Source organism: Aquarana catesbeiana, linkage group LG10 (genome assembly GCF_042186555.1).
Source record: "Aquarana catesbeiana isolate 2022-GZ linkage group LG10, ASM4218655v1, whole genome shotgun sequence".
Classification (NCBI taxonomy): Eukaryota; Metazoa; Chordata; class Amphibia; order Anura; family Ranidae; genus Aquarana; species Aquarana catesbeiana.
The window spans coordinates 247,664,117-247,685,235 of NC_133333.1; the positions used below are offsets into that span (position 1 = coordinate 247,664,117).

Sequence of the window (21,119 nt, forward strand, 5' to 3'; positions counted from 1 at the left end):
GAGGCAAGTATCCAGGGAGTACAGACCTGAGAGTAGGATCCTAGTGACTGTGTGCTGCTACTATCCCTTGTGCATTAGTGCAAGAGTTTGCTTAACCCCTTAGGACTGGCCGCACGTAAACATGCTATCTTTCGGTCCTAGGGCCTTAGCGCCTGAAAGGCCACATATTTGCATGAATTGCAGTCAATACTGCTGTGCCGAGAGTGTGCCACCCTACGTGCTCCCGACACAGTTACCTGCTCCTAACCAAAAGCTTGCGATCTGGGGTTTTCGGATCACATCACTGCTGCGACCGTCAATCATGGCAGTCACGTGATCTTAAATCCCGCCTCCCGGCATCCTAAACCTCTTAAAGGTACAGTTCTTATAGTGTCTCAGGATTTGCTTATTCCCTTAGGTGCTCCTAGAAGGACTAAACTGAGAAGCTTTGCCTAAGTTAAGAGTGTCCTTATATTACTGTACTTTTTTTTTGAGTATCCCACAGCTCTCTGCACCCCATCCAAGTTCAATTTGCAATAAAGCTTAAAAAAGTTAAACCCCTAGACCAGCCATTCTCAACCAGGGTTCCTCCAGAGGTTGCTAGGGGTTCCTTGAGCTGTGGCTGATGAACCACCTTTTTGATGATGCCTACAGAGTTCGAGGTTCAGCATCACTTAGCAAAGCCAGCAGCATGACACCAAATATCTTTTTAGCTGTCTTTAAGGGTGGCATTCTGAGCACTTCTTTAAGGGGGACATTTTTCCTATTGGCCGCCAGTATAAGGGGCATTGTTCCTATTGACCCCTCATAAATTGGTTTTAGTAAGGGTTCCTCAAGACCTGAAAATTATTTTTGGGGTTCCTCCAGGGTTAAAAGGTTGAGAAAGGCTGCCCTAGACTGTTCAGTGAGCCAGAAGAGTGGCTGTTGTGCCTAGCTTCCCCTGTACTAATCTGATCTTTAGGGTTGGAAATCGCTCTGGACTGACTCAATCAGTCTTAGGTCAATGGGTAAGTGATGATGGGGGCGGGTTGGAAGAGCTTACTTCCAATAATTTCTACCCAATTTAAAAAGAAGATGGCGGTGAGCCCTTTTTGGGTGCTTAGGTTGCTACCTCTGGGTATGGCCTTGAGGTTGTTTCTGCATGTACTTGTAAAGGTAGGTAAAAAGGAGCGCCTGATCCAGTGAATGCAAGTTGGAATTCATAATCGTTTTATTGAAAGTAGCAGCACGAAATCAAGCCAACGAGTTTCGGGGGGAAACTCCCCCTTCCTCAGGGCTGTTACTGCATGATAATAATGAATGGGAAAGGATCCCAAACAGGAGTGTCTGTAACACCAAGATCGTAAAAAGATAAATGTCTGCTGTGTTTAGAGGCAATCCCCGTTTGGGATCCTTCCCCATTAATTATTAGCATGCAGCAACAGCCCTGAGGAAGGGGGGCGTCTTTGTTCCCCCGAAACTCGTTGGCTTGATCATTTGTTGCTACTTTCAATAAAAGATTATAAATTCACCTTTTAACTTACATTCACTAGATATCGGGTGCTCTAATCTGGGAAAAGAGTCTGAGATAAATCAGCAAGCCCTTTCGGAGGTGAACACAACACAGTAAAAACAGCCAGACGATCCAACCCTACCCCCCCACCACCACCACCACTCCATCCAAAAACAAACTAAAAATGATAAAAACAAATTCTCTAAAAATATACTGTCTTTTAAAAATTTGAAACAAAGTTTGATTTTTACTTTATGCTTAACCTCATCCCCCCCCCCCCCGCCCCCGAAACCTAATCCCAAAAGGGGAACAGCAGCAGGATGGGGAGGGGGGGTTCTGTGTTCATTCTGAAAGAGAAAACGCTCCAAGTCTTTTCATTTGTATACTATGAAGGGGCCTAAAAGACCGAGTTTCCAATCTTGCAGGCAAATCTCAACTTGTAAGATAAACAAAACCTTTTCAATTTTGTGCGAAGGTTCTCGCCAATTTATCTTACTGCTGGAAATGTCATTGTGGATGATTTGTAGTAGATGTGCAGCACATCCATTTAGCGGGACAGCGCTGTGTGTAGACACAGGGGGTAGAATCTGGGGAACATCTGTGTTATGCCTCTGGCACCTTGACCGTCTTTTAAAAAATGTCAGTAATGCCTCTGCTTATAGGTAGAATAGCGCAACCGTGACCATGCTGCATCCCCACAAGGCTTCCTTTGGGAAAAGCACGGCAGTCCAGACAAGGTATAAAAAAATGGAGCAAGAATGGTCACTTTAGGAGCAGACATGGCAGTGCACATAGTAGAGTAACCGAGACCTGTATCCACTCTTCCTATGTCAAACCCAGTAGGACTGATCAAACTCCTCCAGTAGAATATGCATTAAGGGGGGTCTATTAAAAAAAAAACATAACTGTGCAAATACACAGCTGTCATGAATAATTGCCATAATGTGTCTAATATGTTTATTTCCTATGACCATCAGCTCCATCTAGTGGCCATAATGCAGTTTTTTCCTGAACTACCTCAATCAGGAAAATACTGCATCATGGCCACTAGATGGAGCTGAAAATCCTATGAAAAAAAAAAGAGTTAGGCAATTGCACGACTGTGCAAATGTTTGAGGCATTCACACAGCAATTCATTTTAGACCTCAAAGAGAACGTATAATACATTTCATCTTCTTTATTTGGCCAAATAAATGTAAATCTTAAAAATATTTTCTCCTTTTTGTTATTTTTGGAAAGGTTAATATCAAAAAGTGCATATTATTAATTCTTATTGTTAGAAAGGACTGCTCTAGGCTCCCTTTTATGTTTTCTGGTTACTCCTTACGCCCTGTTGAAATGTTTATACAGCTCAATAGCTCAAGGTGAAATTTATACTCACACGTGATTGAGACAGAGGCAGTGATTGCCCATTCCCCCCTTGCTTTGTGCGCTGGTCCAAATCATTTGGTGGAGGGGGGATTATGGTGTGGGGTTGTTTTTCAGGGGTTGGGTTTGGCCCCTTAGTTCCAGTGAAGGGAACTCTTAAAAAGTTCTACTTGTTTTTCAGTTTATTAAAAGTCAGCAGCTAGAAAAATTGAAGCTGCTGACTTTTAATACACAGACACTCACCTGTCCCGCAATCCAGGGATGTGGGCACCCAAAGCCTCGGTCCTCTCCCCCTCCTCTCCGCGGCGCCCTCATTGCAACTGTGGGCACCTGGCTGTGACAGCTTGAGGCTTTACAGCCGGGCACGCACTGCACATGTGCGAGTCGCGCTGCACTCTCTTACTGGCCAGGCAATCTTCTGGGACCTGTGACATATCCTAAAAGATTGCAGAGAGGGAGGGGGAGAGGAGGAGTCGCCTAGGCGGCCAGGCGACTGAAGCAGGAAGTGGGACAGGAAGTACCTGTCAAAAGTAGGTACCCACCCCCCCAAAAAAATGACATGCCAAATGTGGCATGTAAGGGGGCGAGGAGTGCTTAAGGCGCAAGTTCCACTTTTGGGTGGAACTCCGTTTTAAGGCGTCAGCATACAAAGACATTTTGGACAATTTCATGCTCCCAACTTTGTGGGAACAGTTTGGGGATGGACCATTCCTGTTCCAACATGATTGCACACCACACACCAGTGCACAAAGCAAGGTCCATAAAGACATGGATGAGCGAGTTTGGGGTGAAGGAACTTGACTGGCCTGCACAAAGTCCTGACCTCAACCTGACAGAACACCTTTGGGATGAATTAGAGCAGAGAATGCAAGCCAAGCCTTCTCGTTCAACATCAGTGCCTGACCTTACAAATGCGCTTCTGGAAGAATGGTCAAACATTCCCATAGACACACTGCTAAACCTTGTGGACGGCCTTCCCAGAAGAGTTGAAGCTGTTATAGCTGCAAAGGGTAGGCCAACTTAATATTGAACCCTACAGACTAAGACTGAGATACCATTACAGCTCATGTGCGTGTAAAGGCGGGCGTACCAATACTTTTGGTAAGATATTTGGTGTATATCAACGCTTCTGAATTAGTGCCTGGAGCCTGCCCCAACTTTCTGAATACTGGTAGGGACAACTGTTATCCTTCAGCTTTGAGTGGAGCTCCAAATCCACACGTGATCACCATGCATCAAGGACTGCAAATTACTCCCCTATCTATGTTTGAATGGTGGAGTATCACCCACCCAACAGATCTTATTAGTACTGGCCCAGAGAAGAAATGCCCCCCAACTCAGTTCCCTATGTAACCCATAGTGGGAATTCTTTCATAACATAGTTACAATCCTGGTCTTCAATGGTGAGCATGGTCATCAGCTCAACCCTACGATGACGGGAAGACATGAGCAGGCCATGTCTCCAAAATGGCCAGATGGAGAAGAATGATACCAATATATGTAGTGCACCACAAATAATACATTTTTGTCTTTTCATTAATACAGGAATAGCTTCACTTACATTCGCAGTGCTTCCCGTCTTCTTTCAGCCGGTAGTTGTTCCGGCAGCGGCACTGGTAATGAGCCACGGTGATCTGCACGCAGTCGTGTTCACAGCCGCCGTTTCCGACAGAGCAGGAGTACACCGCTAGGCAGCAAAATCAAAAGGAGAATAAATAGATGGCAGGATGACAGTGGAGATTATCTAACCGCGACCTTATGTTTTCAGATAACAAAATGTTACAGAAAATAGTTTTCACACTTCGAACGTTGTGACTCTAAAAAAAAAAAATAACAAAATCTGCTTTCAACGATCCGATTCCAACAAGCCGAAATCCGGCTTCTTGCTGCTCGTCAATGAAGATTTTACTTCTAACGGGCTTTTGCATCACCTAATAGAATAAGCCGTCAAACTCACACCAAACACCACAATACAAAATTGGCCGCTTTCCCACGGATAAAATTATAGAGAGCATTCTGTGCCCACACTGCTTCATAGAAGCACCGGTAAATCTAAAGGACGGGAGAGAAGGCAGTTATTGGGTAAGCTGCAATGATGGGGGAAGGATCACTTAAAAGGACAAAAGTAAAAAAATAAATAAAAATAAAATATTAAAAAGGGAATGTAAGGAGATTTTCTTTAGTTAGCACTTACAATATCATAAAAAAAGTTCCTGACAGGCAAAAATATACAGCACTGTGCAAAGGTTTAGGCAGGTGTGAGGAAATGCTTCAACCACTTACTCACTGGGCACTTATAACCCCCCTTCCTAACCAGACCAATTTTCAGCTTTCGGCGCTCTCACATTTTGAATGACAATTACTCAGTCATACAACACTGTACCTACATGAAATTTTTGTCCTTTTTTCACACAAAAATAGAGCTTTCTTTTGGTGGTATTTAATCACCGCTGGATTTTTTTATTTTTTGCGCTATAAAAGAAAAAAGACCGAAAATTCTGTAAAAAAATGAATTTTTCTTTGTTTCTGTTATAAAATTTAGCAAATTAGTAATTTTTCTTCATAAATTTTGTCCAAAATTTATACTGCTACATATCTTTGGTAAAAAATAACCCCAATCTGTGTATATTATTTGGTCTTTGTGAAAGTGAGTCCTCAATGGTGCCAATCTCTGAAAATTGATCACACCTGAAGTACTGACGGCCTATCTCATTTCTTGAGACCCTAACATGCCAGAAAAGTACAAATACCCCCAAAATGACCCCTTTTTGGAAAGTAGACATTCAAAGGTATTTAGTTAGAGGCATTGTGAGTTTTTTGAAGTTGTAATTTTTTCCCCAAAATTCTTTGCAAAATCAAGATTTTTTTTCTTTTTTTTTCACAAAATTGTTATATTAGCAGGTTATTTCTCACACACAGAATATGCATACCACAAATTACACCCCAAAACACATTCTGCTACTCTTCCTGAGTACGGCGATACCACATGTGTGAGACGTTTACACACAGTGGCCACATACAGAGGCCCAACATGCAGGGAGCACCTTCAGGCGTTCTTGGAGCATAAATTACACATATAATTTCTTGACTACCTCTAATGCCGCGTACACACGAGCGGACTTTTCGTCCGGACTGGTCCGACAGTCTATCCGACGGACTTTCGGCGGACTTCCCCAACGAACGGACTTGCGTACACACGATCACATCAAAGTCCGGCGGATTCGTACATGATGACGTACGACCGGACTAAAATAAGGAAGTTGATAGCCAGTAGGCAATAGCTGCCCTAGCGTCGGTTTTCGTCCGTCGGACTAGCATACAGACGAGTGGACTTTTCGATAGGAACTGGGTTCGGCGGAGTTCCGACGTAAAGATTTGAAACATGTTCCAAATCTAAAGTCCGTCAGATTTTCGACCGAAAAAGTCTGCTGCAGATCTGATGAAGCCCACACATGGTCGAATTGTCCGCCGGACTCGGGCCGTCGGACCACTCCGATCGAAAAGTCCGCTTGTGTGTACGCGGCATTACACTTTTGAAGGCCCTGGAGCACCAGGACAATGGAAACGTCCCAAAAATGACTCCATTTTGGAAAGAAACAACACAACGTATAATCTATGAGGCATAATGAGTCTTTTGAACATGTCACTTTTTTCTACAAGTTTTTGAATAACGTGTAAAGAAAATGATAAACACATTTTTTTTTTTTTTACACAAAGTCGTCCATTTATACAATATTTCTAACACATAGCATGTACGTACCAAAAATTACACCCCAAAATAGATTCTCCTACTCCTCCTGAGTACGGCGATACCACAGGTGGGAGACTTTTACACAGCCTGGCCACATAGAGAGGCCCAACATGCAGGGAGCACCATCAGGTGTTCTAGGGGCATAAATGCCGCGTACACACAAGCGGACTTTTCGTTCGGACTGGTCCGACAGTCTATCCGACGGACTTTCGGCGGACTTCCCCAACGAACGGACTTGCATACACACGATCACATCAAAGTCCGGCGGATTCGTACATGATGACGTACGACCGGACTAAAATAAGGAAGTTGATAGCCAGTAGGCAATAGCTGCCCTAGCGTCGGTTTTCGTCCGTCGGACTAGCATACAGACGAGTGGACTTTTCGATAGGAACTGGGTTCGGCGGAGTTCCGACGTAAAGATTTGAAACATGTTCCAAATCTAAAGTCCGTCAGATTTTCGACCGAAAAAGTCTGCTGCAGATCTGATGAAGCCCACACATGGTCGAATTGTCCGCCGGACTCGGGCCGTCGGACCACTCCGGTCGAAAAGTCCGCTTGTGTGTACGCGGCATTACACTTTTGAAGGCCCTGGAGCACCAGGACAATGGAAATGTCCCAAAAATGACTCCATTTTGGAAAGAAACAACACAACGTATAATCTATGAGGCATAATGAGTCTTTTGAACATGTCACTTTTTTCTACAAGTTTTTGAATAACGTGTAAAGAAAATGATAAACACATTTTTTTTTTTTTACACAAAGTCGTCCATTTATACAATATTTCTAACACATAGCATGTACGTACCAAAAATTACACCCCAAAATAGATTCTCCTACTCCTCCTGAGTACGGCGATACCACAGGTGGGAGACTTGTACACAGCCTGGCCACATAGAGAGGCCCAACATGCAGGGAGCACCATCAGGTGTTATAGGGGCATAAATGTCAAATCTAATTTGACTACCTATTACACTTTTGTGAGGCACTGTAGTGGCATGGATGTGGCATGGATGAGAACTGATGTGGCATGGATGAGCATGAATGGGGATGGATGAGCTGTGGATGGGGATGGCTGAGCATGAGTGAGTACGGCTGAGTACAGCTGGGTACGCTGGGTACTGCTGAGTACGGCTGGGTATGGCTGAGCATAGATGGATGGATGAGTATTGCTGAGTATGGATGGATGGATGAGTATTGCTGAGGATGGATGGATGAGGATGGATGGATGAATATTGCTGAGTATGGATGGATCGATGAGTATTGCTGAGTATGGATCGATCGATGAGTATGGGTGGATGAGTATTGCTGAGGATGGATGGATGGCTGAGCATGAATGGCTGAGTATTGATGAAGATGGATGGCCGAGTATTGATGAGGATGGATGGCTGAGTATTGATGAGGATGGATGGCCGAGTATTGATGAGGATGGATGGCTGAGTATTGAGGAGGATGGATGGCTGAGAATGGATGGATGGCTTGCTGGATGAGGCAGGAATTGTCAGATATCAGCACTGTGGGCATGACAGATCCTGCCAACAGCACTGCAGCATCTGATCTCTCCCCTTTCGACTCATACTGTACCGATCGGTAGAGAGAGGGGAGAGATGAACCGGACATGATGCTGGTTTGTTTACAAGTGATCGCTCCGTCATTTGATGGAGCGATCACGTGGTAAACGGCCGCTGTCAGCGGCCATATACCGTGATCCGTGAATCCAGGTCCCGGCGGTCACAGATGTTCCCGGGTGTGCGCCCCAGGAGGCGTGCGGGAGCGCGATTCTGGGAGGACGTCAATGTACGCCCTCCCAGAGTTATCGAGCCACGCTGTAGCCATCATTCGGCTATAGCGCGGTCGGCAAGTAGTTACAGTAAGAATGCTTTCAAAAATATATATTTTAATTGTTTATTTTTATCAATTTACAAAATGCAAAGTGAGCGAAGAGAAGAAAAAAATCTAAATCCAATCAATATTTGGTGTCACCACCCTTTGGCTTCAATGACGTCCCTGGGGGGGGGGGGCCAGAGGAGGCCCTGACCCCCCCAACATTATGCTGTGCCCCACCATGTGCCCCCAAAAAAATTTTATTTTTTTTTTACAAAAAGGCAATGAGGGAGAGCGTCCCCAGTCAGCTCCTGCAGGTGATTCCTCCCCCCTCCCTCTGCTCGCTGACACTGCATAATGCGAGCGCTCACACAACCACGGCCGCCCGGTCTACTCCTTCCCCTGCATCCTCATTGGCAGGGAGAAGAGCGAGTTGCAGGAAGGACTCCACCAGGACTCTCAGTTACTGAAAAAACAGACTGATTTCTCCCGTCCTTAGGACAGGAGAACCAGCCTGTAAATTCCAAGAGATGCCAGACCAGCGCTGTCAATAGCAGGGGCAGGACAGCAAGAGGAGGCTGGGGAACCGCACAGTGGCAGAACACCAGGGCCCGGTGGCAAGACATTTTTTGCAACCCTGATAGTTCTCCCACTGCTTTGGACCCTTATATTTTCTTGGTATGCTGGTGACATATATCTCTTGTTTTCTGCCACCCTGGGGGGGGGGCCCAATACAGTAGCAAGGGAGCTCACTGCAGAACATGTGAAAGGGCCTTTGTGGTATCGTAGTAAAGGGCCCCAGGATATATATATATATATATATATATATATATATATATATATATATATATATATAAAAAATTGCATATTATAGTTGCCCCCCTACTTTTGTCCCTGTCCCCCCATGTGCCCCCCCATATATGAAAGCTGGAGACGCCACTGTTTGGCTTCAAACCAGCATCAATTCTTACACTTGCACAAAGTCAGGGATTTTGTAGGATTAGAGTCAGGTGTGTGATTAGCCAATTATACCAAGCAGGTGCTCATGATCATCAATTACATATGTAGATTGAAACAAAGTCATTAACTGAAACAGGAACAGCTGCGTAGGAGGCTTAAAACTGGGTGAGGAATAGCCAAACTCTGCTACTAAGGTGAGGTTGTAGAAGACAGTTTCATGTCACAGGTCATACACCATGGCAAAGACTCAGCACAACAACAAGACTGCATCAGCAAGGTCTCGCCCAGGCTAAGATTTCAAAGCAGACTGGGGTTTTAATATGTGCTTTTCAAGCTCTTTTGAAGAATCACAAAGAAACTGAATCGTTGAGGAGCGTAGACGCAGTGGTCGGCCAAGGAAACTTAATTCAGCAGATGAAAGGCACGTCATGTTTACTTCTCTTCCACATCGGAAGATGTTCATCAGTGCCATCAGCACAGAACTGGTGGAAACCAGTGTGACCCAGGTACACCAATCTACTGTCCAGAGACATCTAGCAAGAAGTGGTCTTCATGGAAGAATTAAGGCCAAAAAAGCCACCAAACCTCCAAAGTGGAAACAGAAACTGGGGTGCAGAAATATGCCAGCAGGTGCTCTGGACCGATGAGTTAAAATGGGAAATATTTAGCTGTAGCTAGTTTGTTAGCAAAGGGCTGAAGAGCGGTACAATAATGAGTGTCTGTAGCCAACTTTGAAGCATGGTGGAGGTTCCTTGCAAGTTTGGGGCTGCATTTCTGCAAATGGAGTTGGAGATTTGGTCAGGATCAATGGTGTCCTCGATGCTGAGAAATACAGGCAGATACTTACCCATCATGCCATACAAACAGGGAGGTATGTGATTGGCTCCAAATGTATTCTGCAGCAGGACAACAACCCCAAAAATACAGCCAATGTCATTAAGAACTATCTTCAGTGTAAAGAAGAACAAAGAGTCCTAGAAGTGATAGTTTGACACCATAGAGCCCTGATCTTACCATCATGGAGTCTGTCTGGGATTACATGAAGAGACAGAAGGATTGGAGGCAGCCGACATCCACAGAAGATCTGTGCTTAGATCTCCAAGATGTACAAAGAACAACCTACCTGCCGAGTTCCTTCAAAAGCTGTGTGCAAGTCTACCTAGAAGAATTGATGCTGGTTTGAAGGCAAAGAATGGTCACACCGAATATGGGATTTGGATTTCTTTCTGTTCATTTACTTTAGATTTTCCTAATTGATAAAATTAAACTATTAACACTTCTGTATCTGAAAGCTTTCTTAATTTATAGCATGTTTCACACCTGCCTAAAACTTTGCACAGTACTGTATATACAGTATTTACCTTTCAGGAATGTGTTTATGATATTGCAAGTCCTAACTACAATAACTAAAGAAAATCTTGTTACATTCCCTTTAATATACAGTAGTATAATATTGCAAATTACAATGCAGTCTTCTATCCAGCTAGCAGGTGGAGTCATAGGGGGTGATTGCCAATCAGCTTCCAACTTCAGCTTGTTCAATTAAGCTTTGGCAATAAAACCTGGAAGCTGATTGGTTTCTATGCAGATCTGCACCAGACTTTGCACTCTCCAGTTTTAGCAAATAACCCCCATAATCTCCTTTTACCATGGAAAACATTGTATCTCTTTTACTATTGCAAAAACTTAATGAGACATCAGAGCGGGGACTGTTCCCTTCTTAGAGGGCTTAGTACAAGGCTTCAATCAGACAAATGGGGACTGCAAAGCAGGCAGCTTCCTGTCACCTTAGGTAGACCACAGTGCTCTAGCTATCCTTTGTCAAGTATTAAATCTTTGAAAAAATAAATCTTATATGTAGATCAGAAAAGCAAAATTTAAGAACAATTTAAAAACCTATAAACCTAAAAAAAAAAACTTAAATAAAAAAGACCGAAAGCATTATAATTTCCTTTCAACAACTATTTATTTTAAATTAGATGAGATTTCTTCAATTCTATCTACATCCACACAAAAATATTGCCCCATGCAGAGCTCACTACATGTGAATGCAAAGGACTGGAGGGCAATTCGAACTGACCTGGAAAAGAAAAACAAACAAAAAAAAAAGGACAATGGCAGTGCTTGCCGCAGGAAAACGTGACGCAATCTAGACACACTTTCAAGTCTCCACTGAACAGATCGCAGTGTTTTCTTATCTCATGTACAAACAGGCATTTTTTTGGCTTGCCGCGGGCGCCTGTGCCAATGAGGTTTCAGTTAATATTGTTGTTACGATTGTGAATGTTAGTTTTACCGATTACCACAAATCTAAGGCAGGCTTGAGAAGCTCTGATTTGTGGCAAAACCATACCAGCGAGATTCTCATATCTAAATGGATAACCCCATGTAACCCCACACCCGCCAATCAAAGCAACACAGTCAGGAACACAAACACCACCAGATTCCTCTGGGTAGAAGAGAGGGTTGGGATAATCATGGAGGACATAGGACAGTTCAGTGCTGATAAAAAGGAAAATCACACGTTCACTAAATAAAATGGATACAATATACAAAGATCAGCCATAACATGACCACCCAACGTAACATCATGACCAGCCACCTAATATTGAGTAGGCCCCATTTTCGCTGCCAAAATAGCGTTGAGCCATTGAGGCATGGACTCCAAAGAAACATCCACATTAATGGCTGGACCCAAGGTTTCCCAGCAGAACTTTGCTCAAAGCATCACACTGCCTCCGCCAGCTTGCCGTCTTCCCATACTGCATCCTGGTGCCATCTCTTCCCTAGGTAAATTGTGCACACACACGGGCATCCTCATGATGTAAAGGAAAATGTGACTCATCAGACCAGGTCCCCTTCTTCCACTGCTCTGTGGTCCAGTTCTGATGCTCACGTGCCCATTGTAGGCGCTTTACATTAAGACCAGCCAATGTAACACTATGACCACCCACCTGAGTAGGTCCCCCTTTTGCTGCCAAAATAGCCCTGACCCATTGAAGCATGGACTCCAAAGTAACATCCACATGAATGGTTGGACCTAAGGCTTCCCAGCATAACATTGCCCAAAGCATCACGCTGCCTCCACCGGCTTGCCTTCTTCCCATAATGCATCCTAGTGCCATCGCTTCCCCAGGTAAATGATACACACGCACCTGGACATCCACATGATGTACAAGAAAATGTGGTTCATCAGACCAGACCACCTTCTTCCATTGCTCAGAGGTCCAGTTCTGATTTTTACATGCCCATTGTAAGAGCGTTTGGCTGTGGTCAGCATGGGCACCCAGACCAGTCTGCGGCCCCATTCACAACAAGCTGTGATGCTCTGTGTGTTCTGACACCTTTCTATCAGAACCAGCATTCAGCAATTTTAGCTGCACTAGCTCTTCTATTGGATCGGACTATGCAGGCCAGCCTTCGCTACCCACATCCATTAATGAGCCTTGGCCGCCCCTGACCCTGTCACAGATTTTCCTTCCTTGGACCACTTTTTTGGTCTGTCCTGAACACCGCAGACTGGGAACATCCCACAAGAGCTGCAGTTTTGGAGTTGCTCTGACCCAGTCGTCTGCCCATAATTTGTCCCTTGTCAGAGAGTCGCTCTAATCCTTACTCTTGCCCATTTTTTATGCTTTCAACACATCAACTTCAGGAACCACATGTTCACTTGCTGCCTAATATATCCCACCCATGTTCAGATGCCATCGTAATGAAATAATCAATGTTATTCACTTTACCTATCAGTGCGAATAACGTTATGGCTGATCGGTGTATATAATTACAAAACAAACCATTTTCAAATTTAAAACCCATCTCAGGGTAAAAATAATAACCACCCATGTCTCCTATCCACTCAATTATTTGGTAATCCAGGGCTGCGTTCCAGGCCTTCCACCAACCAGTCTTGTTGCCGGCCTTCGCCATGATGCCATCATGTCACCACTAGAGTTCCATGTACAGGTGTCCATGCCTGGTTATGTGAATATAATCCCAACGCAAGCCATTTTGAAATGTAAAACCCTCTGGGCATAAATAACAACAACCCGATCCGCTCATTATTTAACTGGTAATGCCACCAATCTTGTTGCCGGCCCTCACCATGATGCCATCTTGTCAACACTAGAGTTCCATGTTCAGATGCCCATGCCTGTAGGCACCTCCATTGGGCCCATTTGAAGGTTCCTAATGCAGGCACAGAGTTTTTGGTCATATCTGTTGGAAAGAAAAAGTGGATGGTAGCATGTTGTGATTTTTCAGAACGCGTGACAATGCAACAGGTCACATTTTTTTCAGCGCACATCAATGCAGCCCATTGGTATAAACTGAAGCAATAGGATGAAAGGCGAATTGTTTTATCTATATGCGTTGGTTAGGCGCTGGGCATCAAACCGATAGCAAGGTTTTGTCAATATTCAGGTGGGTGTTATAGGATATCCAGGGGTCCCAGACCTTTAAAAATTTAGCGTGAGATCCTTTGAGTATGAAGGTGAGCTTTCCATGGACCTCAATAGTCTTTGCTGGACCCCAGCAGAATTGAGAAACGATTGTCTCCAGACTTTTTCCGGGCTGCCAGAACCACAAACCCTACCAGATTCCTCTGGGTAGTAGAGGGGGGTCGGATTCCATTTATGCAGCAGAGCGTCTACCATTCACATTTGGCTAATCACATGCAAGTATATATCTAAAAAAACTAAAAAGACTCTTTCTGTGAAGCCTCTTGCTTATAGCGGAAGATTTCTAATGGTTGTCACAATATTCCTGCCATGCCACAAGCCTACAAGAGAACAGAAGGACACAAAATTACAACTCGCAACCGTGCTAAACCGTGAACGGATGGCGATCGCGTCTGATAATTCTACAATCAATAAACATGCAGCATTCCAGTCTAGAGCGGCTGATGGGAAGCAGGAGCTTATTCTGGGCAAAGCACGTAAAGAACTAAATATATTTCTCCTGGACAGGCGCCACGTCCCGCTTATTTACCCAATTTATATACCTCTTCTATCGTGGGGCCAACAAAATCTGCAGCCAGGCAATTTTCTGGAGTAAACCGGAGTCCTTAGTGATTGTTTATTTTACAGTAAAAAAAAAACTTTGTTGGAGAGACATGCTTGCTTCTCAAATTCTGTCTAAACAGCTAAGGTTTTCTAGGGACACTCCAGTTGGGACTGAAGTTAAAGTGGACCTAGCATCAGATTTACAGTACATTTTGCTGAGTAATGTGTACATCATAATACTTCTAGGTATTTATTACCTCTCACAGAGATCACTGTACTCCCTCTGTCAATGCCTTTATCTGCTTTTCTGGTAGCCTGGACAGAAAAGGAGCCCTAAAGCAAGTCATATGCAGCCACCCAAAGCACACTTTAGGTTCCTTCCAGGCAAAAATGGATTGCTATCCAGATGAGTTTATGTTGAGTTCGCCATGCATGCTCATTGGCTAATACACAAGTGTATCCTCCTAGTCCTAAATGTCAATTATGGGGCTACTATGTCAATTTATTTTTTGGCTGGGCTGTAGTTAGCTCAGACTGATTGTATAGTTTTTCACCTGGTTTTTCCCTAAGCTTAAATTGGCTTGTGATTTACTCACTGTCGCCAGTAGATATCACTGGTATCGTTGGTCATAAAATGAGATTTCACAAACAAAACTAAGTTATGAATATTTATATTTTCTTCAGCAAATCCAGTAGGAGGATTATGCCCCTGGTGCATGCTGGGGGTGGATATAAATATTTGGGGCAGGCCATATGTTCGCTCTCTTCCCCTGGGCTGAGGCCTAGGGAGCTGCTTCTGGATGGAGCTCTGCTGTTAGGCCCAATAGCCTGTTTTGAGGACTAGCGTGTGCTGAAGTTGTCCTAAAGGAAGCTGTGCCAAGGAGGAGATCCAGGGGAGTACCAGGAAGAAGGCTGGTCTCTCAGTAGGGCCTGGTGGCTCTCTTCGAGGACGCACTGAAATTTGGGAACGTGCTTACAATGTTGCCGGGTCGGCTTAAAGGTTCTGACACTTTGAAACTGGACACTGATCTAGATGTGGAGAGTCTAAGTGATCTGCTGTGGTATCTGGGACCTCTAACGATCACCTCCTTAACCGCTCTGCCACACAATTTTAAAAAGACAAAAGTGACTGGTGCCCAAAATCCTATCACAGTCCCCCCATTTTAGCCATGGATTCAGCCCTGGGGTGAAATGCTAGCCCACCCTTGACCTCTGGAGGTGCTATCCTGCCTTTGGTGTGTCAGAGGGGTGCTACACAAGAATAAAAGAGGTTCGAAGTAAAACCTCCTGCATTTACAATGCAACAAAAGCAATAATAGATACATTCCATGAAATTAAAAAGTCAGGTGCTGCCTTTTAGATCCTTCAAAAAAATGCTACACAGCACCAAGCCACCAATGCCCAAGCACAAAGCCCCAAGTCAAATCATCAACTTTACTTACAAAGCTGACTAGTTCATTGCATTGCATTACAATGTCAGAAAATGTCCTAAAAGTTAGAGATCCACTTAAATTGCTTATCTGTCCATCGCCATGCACAGTAGTAAGTGGACAGCAAAAAGTGATTAGATGGACACAAGCTAATTCCAGCTCAGCCTTTTCCAACTATGTTGTAATGCCGTTTACTAATGTGATTTGTGGCTGTGTGAGTATCCAAAATCTGGAACAAAGGGCCTACAAGCTGCAGCTGCTCGCTCTGTTATGTCATTTGTTTGGGAGTCTCTTGGCGCTCAATGAGGTGAAAAAACATTATTAATCATCTCTTTAAAAACTTTTGCGGCCAGAACTTTAAAACTCGTACAAGTCTAGCAGGATCTAATTCCAGATACAATAATAAGACGGTCTATGGAGGAGACATATATGTCCTTCCAATGTATAGATGTTGTCACTAATCAAGAAAGTTAAACCAAAATGTGGCCCCAAACGATCAGACACCACAATCTGAACAACTTCAGCTGTTTCACTCGACTACCTCAGAATTTTGGTTTGAGTAGGAAAGGGTTAGACCAAATGTAAAATTGATATAGCTGTCCCTACTTGGAAGAGTCACCCTATTAGTACTGATGACCATAGTTAGTGGGACAGAAGTATTGGGAAATCTAAACTTTTAGAGCTCTCACCAGAACAAGAGGTGAAGGAAAGTTTTTCAATAGGGACAAATGTTCTGGTTTAGGGAATTTTCTCTCATTTTTTTGTTTTATCTCCATGACAGGAAGTGAAGATAAATCTCCTGAGTTGTACACAGACAGCAACAAATAAAGCATTTTAACTCTTTCCTACTTTAGCCTAAACAAAACACTTTAAGCTGTCCAGAGACACAGAAGAGCAATCTATGGTAAAGGCACAATCCATATGCACGGTCATCTACTCTGACAGCCTGTGCCATCATAAAAACTAGAACCCCCACTTCATTGCAATTGGAAAAGGTTTTCAAAACCATTCAGGAGAAACAGGCTGGCGAGGTCCAGTTGACTCTTGGTAGTCAATGGTGGCCAAACAAGGTAAATGTCTTCTCTTGTCTATGGTAAACCCAAAACCTTCTCCAAGTGTGCAGGGTTCCCCCGGGATAACCACAGCCAGATCCATATGTCTACACCTCCTACTATTCATGCAGCATTCTCCTGCAAGTTTCAGAGTAGGGGCAAAGCCTTGACACCCTGGAATATGAGACAAATGAAGCTGGGCATCATTTAAGCAAGAACAGAAGAAAAGTGAGAATAGAAGAGAGGCAAGAAGAAAAGAGAGGTGAGAAGAGGAAAGAAGAGGCAAGAAGAGAAGACAGGCGAGGAGAGAAGGGAAGGGAAGGGAAGGGAAGAGACAATGATGCTGGGCATCATTTAAGGGGAGAGAAGAGACAAGAAGCTGGAAGAGAAGAGAAGCAAAGCTTGAAGAGATGCTTGAAGAGAAACTGGAATAGAAGAGAAGCTGGAAGAGAAGCTAGAAGAGAATCTGGATGGGAAACTGGAAGAGAAGTGAAGCTGGTAGAGAAAAGAAGCAAAGTGAGGGAAGAGGAGGCAAAAGAACCAAAAAACAGAGATACTTGAAGAGAAACTGGAAGAGAAGAGAAGCCAAGCGAGGATAGATGAGGGAAGAGAAGAGAAAAGAAGCAGGAAGAAAAGAGGAACAATGATGCTGGGCATCATTCAAGTTAGAAGAGAAGAGATGAGAAGCGATGCAGAGCTTGAAGAGAAGCTGGAAGAGAAGAGAAGCTGGAGGGGAAACTGCAAGAGAAGTGGGAAGAGAAGGGTAGTTAGAAGACAAGAGAAGCTATAAGAGAAGAGAAGCGAAGTGGGGGTAGATGAGGCACAAGAAGTAAAGAGTAGCCTGAAGGGAAAAAAAGTGAAGCAAGGATATATGAGGCACAAGAAGAGATGAAAAGAGATGCTCAAAGAGAAGCTGGAAGAGAAGAGAATATAGAAGAGAATGGCAGCGAGGATAGATGAGGCACGAGAAGAGAGAAAAGAAGAATGAATAGAAGAAAAGTGCAAAGAGAAGCCTGGACTGCCATAAAACAAGAACATTCCTTTCATTGCTATTGGAACAGGTTTTTGAACCCATTCAGGAGCAATAGGCTGGTGAGGTAAAGTTGACTCTTGGTAGTCAACCATGGCCAAATAAATGTATTTTCTCAGTCATGGGTACCCAAAAAATTCTCCAAGCACTGCTGAGTTCTCCAAAAAGCCACAGCCAGAGCTGTCTGCCCACACCTCCTACTATTCATACAGTATGTTACCGCAAGTCCAGGGCAGGGGCAAAGCCTTGTCATCCTGGCCTCACAGGAAGCAGGATGAATGATGCAGGGCATCATTCAAAGTGAATGAGAAGAGAAGAAACGAAGTAGGAAGACAAGTAAAACGAGAAGAAAAGTTGAAAGAGAAGAGAAGTTGGAGGAGAAGAGAAGCTGGAAGGGAAGAGAAGCTGGAAGGGAAGATAAACTGGAAAAGAAGAGAAGCTGGAAAAGAAGAGAAGCTGGAAGGGAAGAGAAGCTGGCAAGGAAGAGAAGCTGGAGAATAAGGGAAAGCTGGAGGATAAGAGAAGCTGAAAGAGAAGAGAAGTTGCAAAAGAAGAGAAGCTGGAGGAGAAGAGAAGTTGGAGAAGAGAAGCTGGAAGAAAAGAGAAGCTGAAGGAGAAGAGAAGCTGGAAGGGAAGATAAGCTGGAAGGGAAGATAAGCTGGAAGGGAAAAGAAACTGGAAAAGAAGAGAAGCTGGAAGGGAAGAGAAGCTGGAAGGGAAGAGAAGCTGGAGGAGAAGAGCTGGAGGTGAAGAGAAGTTGGAGAAGGGAAGCTGGAAGAAAAGAGGAGCTGGAAGGGAAGAGAAGCTGAAAGGGTAGAGACGCTGAAAAAGAGAAGTGAGAAGAGAACCAAGAAGAGTGAAGAAAAGTCACACTGCTGAATCGGTGAGTCTTCAGTGCACATCACCAAAGATCGGGTGAGTACAGCAGGTGGAGCCGCCTTTTTATTTTATCACATACTGGGTGCTGGAATTTAACAAATATACTTAATATATTTTAATATATTTAATATATTTGCCTGCTATTTGCAGATTATACATTACATTATAATAGTCTAAACACAGAATAAATAAGCTTTAACAGAGCACGATTTTTACCCTCAGTACAGGTTTCGTAATGTAATTGATTCCCAAAGCAGCTCACTGCTGCCCCTTATGTGATTTTTTTTTTTTTACAGACTACAATTTCTATCTACAGCCTTTCTCTTATCTCCTTTGTAATTGAGTTACAATGTTTTATCATTTGTGACAAGGGTAACACAATATAAGCTTAGTGACTGACTGGTGTAGAGTTCTAAAACCTTAACATTCCTTGCATAAATGTTATCCTATAGAAATGTATTGGTAGCCTAACCTGTTGCCTGTCACCGCACCCTACCTGTCTTTCAGGTTTGTGCCAAGCCTACAAGCACATAAACTACCAGCTGTGGTGACCACTTGGTCAATGGCTCCAAAGACTCACACAGAGACCTATATACATAATTTTCATGATTTAATAATTGTTAGTGAATCTTGTAAACAAGCCGGGAGACAATCCAGCCAGAGAAAAGAGCTCCTTCATAGGTCATTAAATTAATTTAACATTCTGCACAGCCTTTGTGAAGCCGGTGATGAATTCTTGCCATTCCCTCTAAGTCTCAGGAACAGCGGGGTGTAAATTTCAGTTGTATAATCTCCTCCGTGATTGACTGGGTTCATAATAGGAGCGGAGTGTAGAGTATCGCTACTTTCCTTTTTCTAATAGCCAAATATACTTTTAGTAGGAGTGTAAAGAGATTTAAAATGAGGAAAAACTATCGTATGGAAAGGGAGGAAACGTACAGATCATTTGGTCAGTACTAAAAATTAAGAGATTTCATGGAAAATGTTAGGAATGTCCATTATAATCATTAATGTGCATAGTTAGTAAACTATTTAGTGTTTGATAAATTTGATACATTTACTATATATTGCATGCACTGGGTAAAGTATTAGCCTGGATTCACACTTGAGTAGGAGTGTCTTTAGGTGGTTTTGGATTTTTTTTTGTGCAACCCTCGATTCTTTATTATGTCTAAGCAAACAAAGAACTATAACAATAAAGGCTAAAGGTTTACTTTCCTTCAGACTTTATGGGGACTGGACCGGGACCATCAGGATTAGAAAATGTCCCAACATTAGTGGGAGTAAACAATGCCCCATCTTTGGTGTCAGTAAGAGGAATCGTGTCCCATCGCTGTTGTCATTGGGAGGAATTGAGCCCAGTCAATGGTGTCATTGGGCCCAATTGTTGGCGTCATTGGAAGGAACTGTGCCACATCAATGATGTCATTGGGAGGAGCTGTGCACCATCATCGGCGCCATTAGGAGGAATTGTGCCCCTTTGTTGGTGTCAGTGGATGAAATAGTTCCCCAGGGGCCAGATAAAAGCAAGCAAAGGGCCACATCTGGCCTCCAGGCCACAGTTTGGAGACCACTGGACTAAAGGAGATAAAAAGCCCTCCAATCAAACCTAAAGCCTTCTTAGAATAGGGGTCTCTCACATGTCTCATTCCATCGCATAGCCCAAAAATTAGAGGATTAATCCTCATTTTAGGACAGTGGGTGGAGCAATGCAAATTAGTCCTTTACACCAGGGGTCTTCAAACTTTTCAGTATGAGGGCCACATTGTATATTTTAAAAATATTCATGGGCCAGAAAAAAACCTAGTCCCCCTTATATCAGAATCTTCATTAAATTCAGGCTGACCGGGATCAGCAGTGATGCCAACAATGCCTTTGTGGTTTCCATTCGTTTCTTTTGCTTTTTTTTTCGTATACCTGTTTCCCGGCTGATCTTGTAACCATGGCACACTGAAAAAGGGTGCAGAATCTCTTCTTCTCACAGCCTATGGACTCGGCGGCTGCACAGCAGTCACAGAACTGACGTCAGCGACGGTTTCCTCATTGTCTATGATTGTAGATGAAGGACTTTCCCAGACTTGCAGAGCAAAATATCTTCTTGTGCTGATATACTCTAGGTGTTAACGCATGTTTCTGAGAGATCCAGCTCATCATAAAGAAAAAAAAATGTATCCAGCCAAATTCCCGAGGCACAAAATACCACAGAATGGCTTTCTCAGTACCCGAAAGCACTGCTAGTCAGCGACATGGCTTGTTGTCAACCTGGCCTATGAGTTATTGTAGCTTGTGATTTTATAGTTTTCATGTTTATGCTTAAAACATTTCAGAGGCTCTTTCATCTTATGTTCCACCAA

General features: G+C 43.6%; 1 protein-coding gene across 1 annotated transcript in view; it reads right to left on the reverse strand.

Moving 5' to 3' along the window:
* MEGF6 (multiple EGF like domains 6) overlaps window positions 1-21,119 on the reverse strand; it is a 153,167-nt gene that overhangs the window by 96,270 nt on the left and 35,778 nt on the right. Inside the window, exon 3 of the mRNA XM_073603592.1 lies at window positions 4,401-4,526. Coding sequence (XP_073459693.1) covers window positions 4,401-4,526 — 126 coding nt within the window. The remainder of the gene's footprint in view (window positions 1-4,400; window positions 4,527-21,119) is intronic.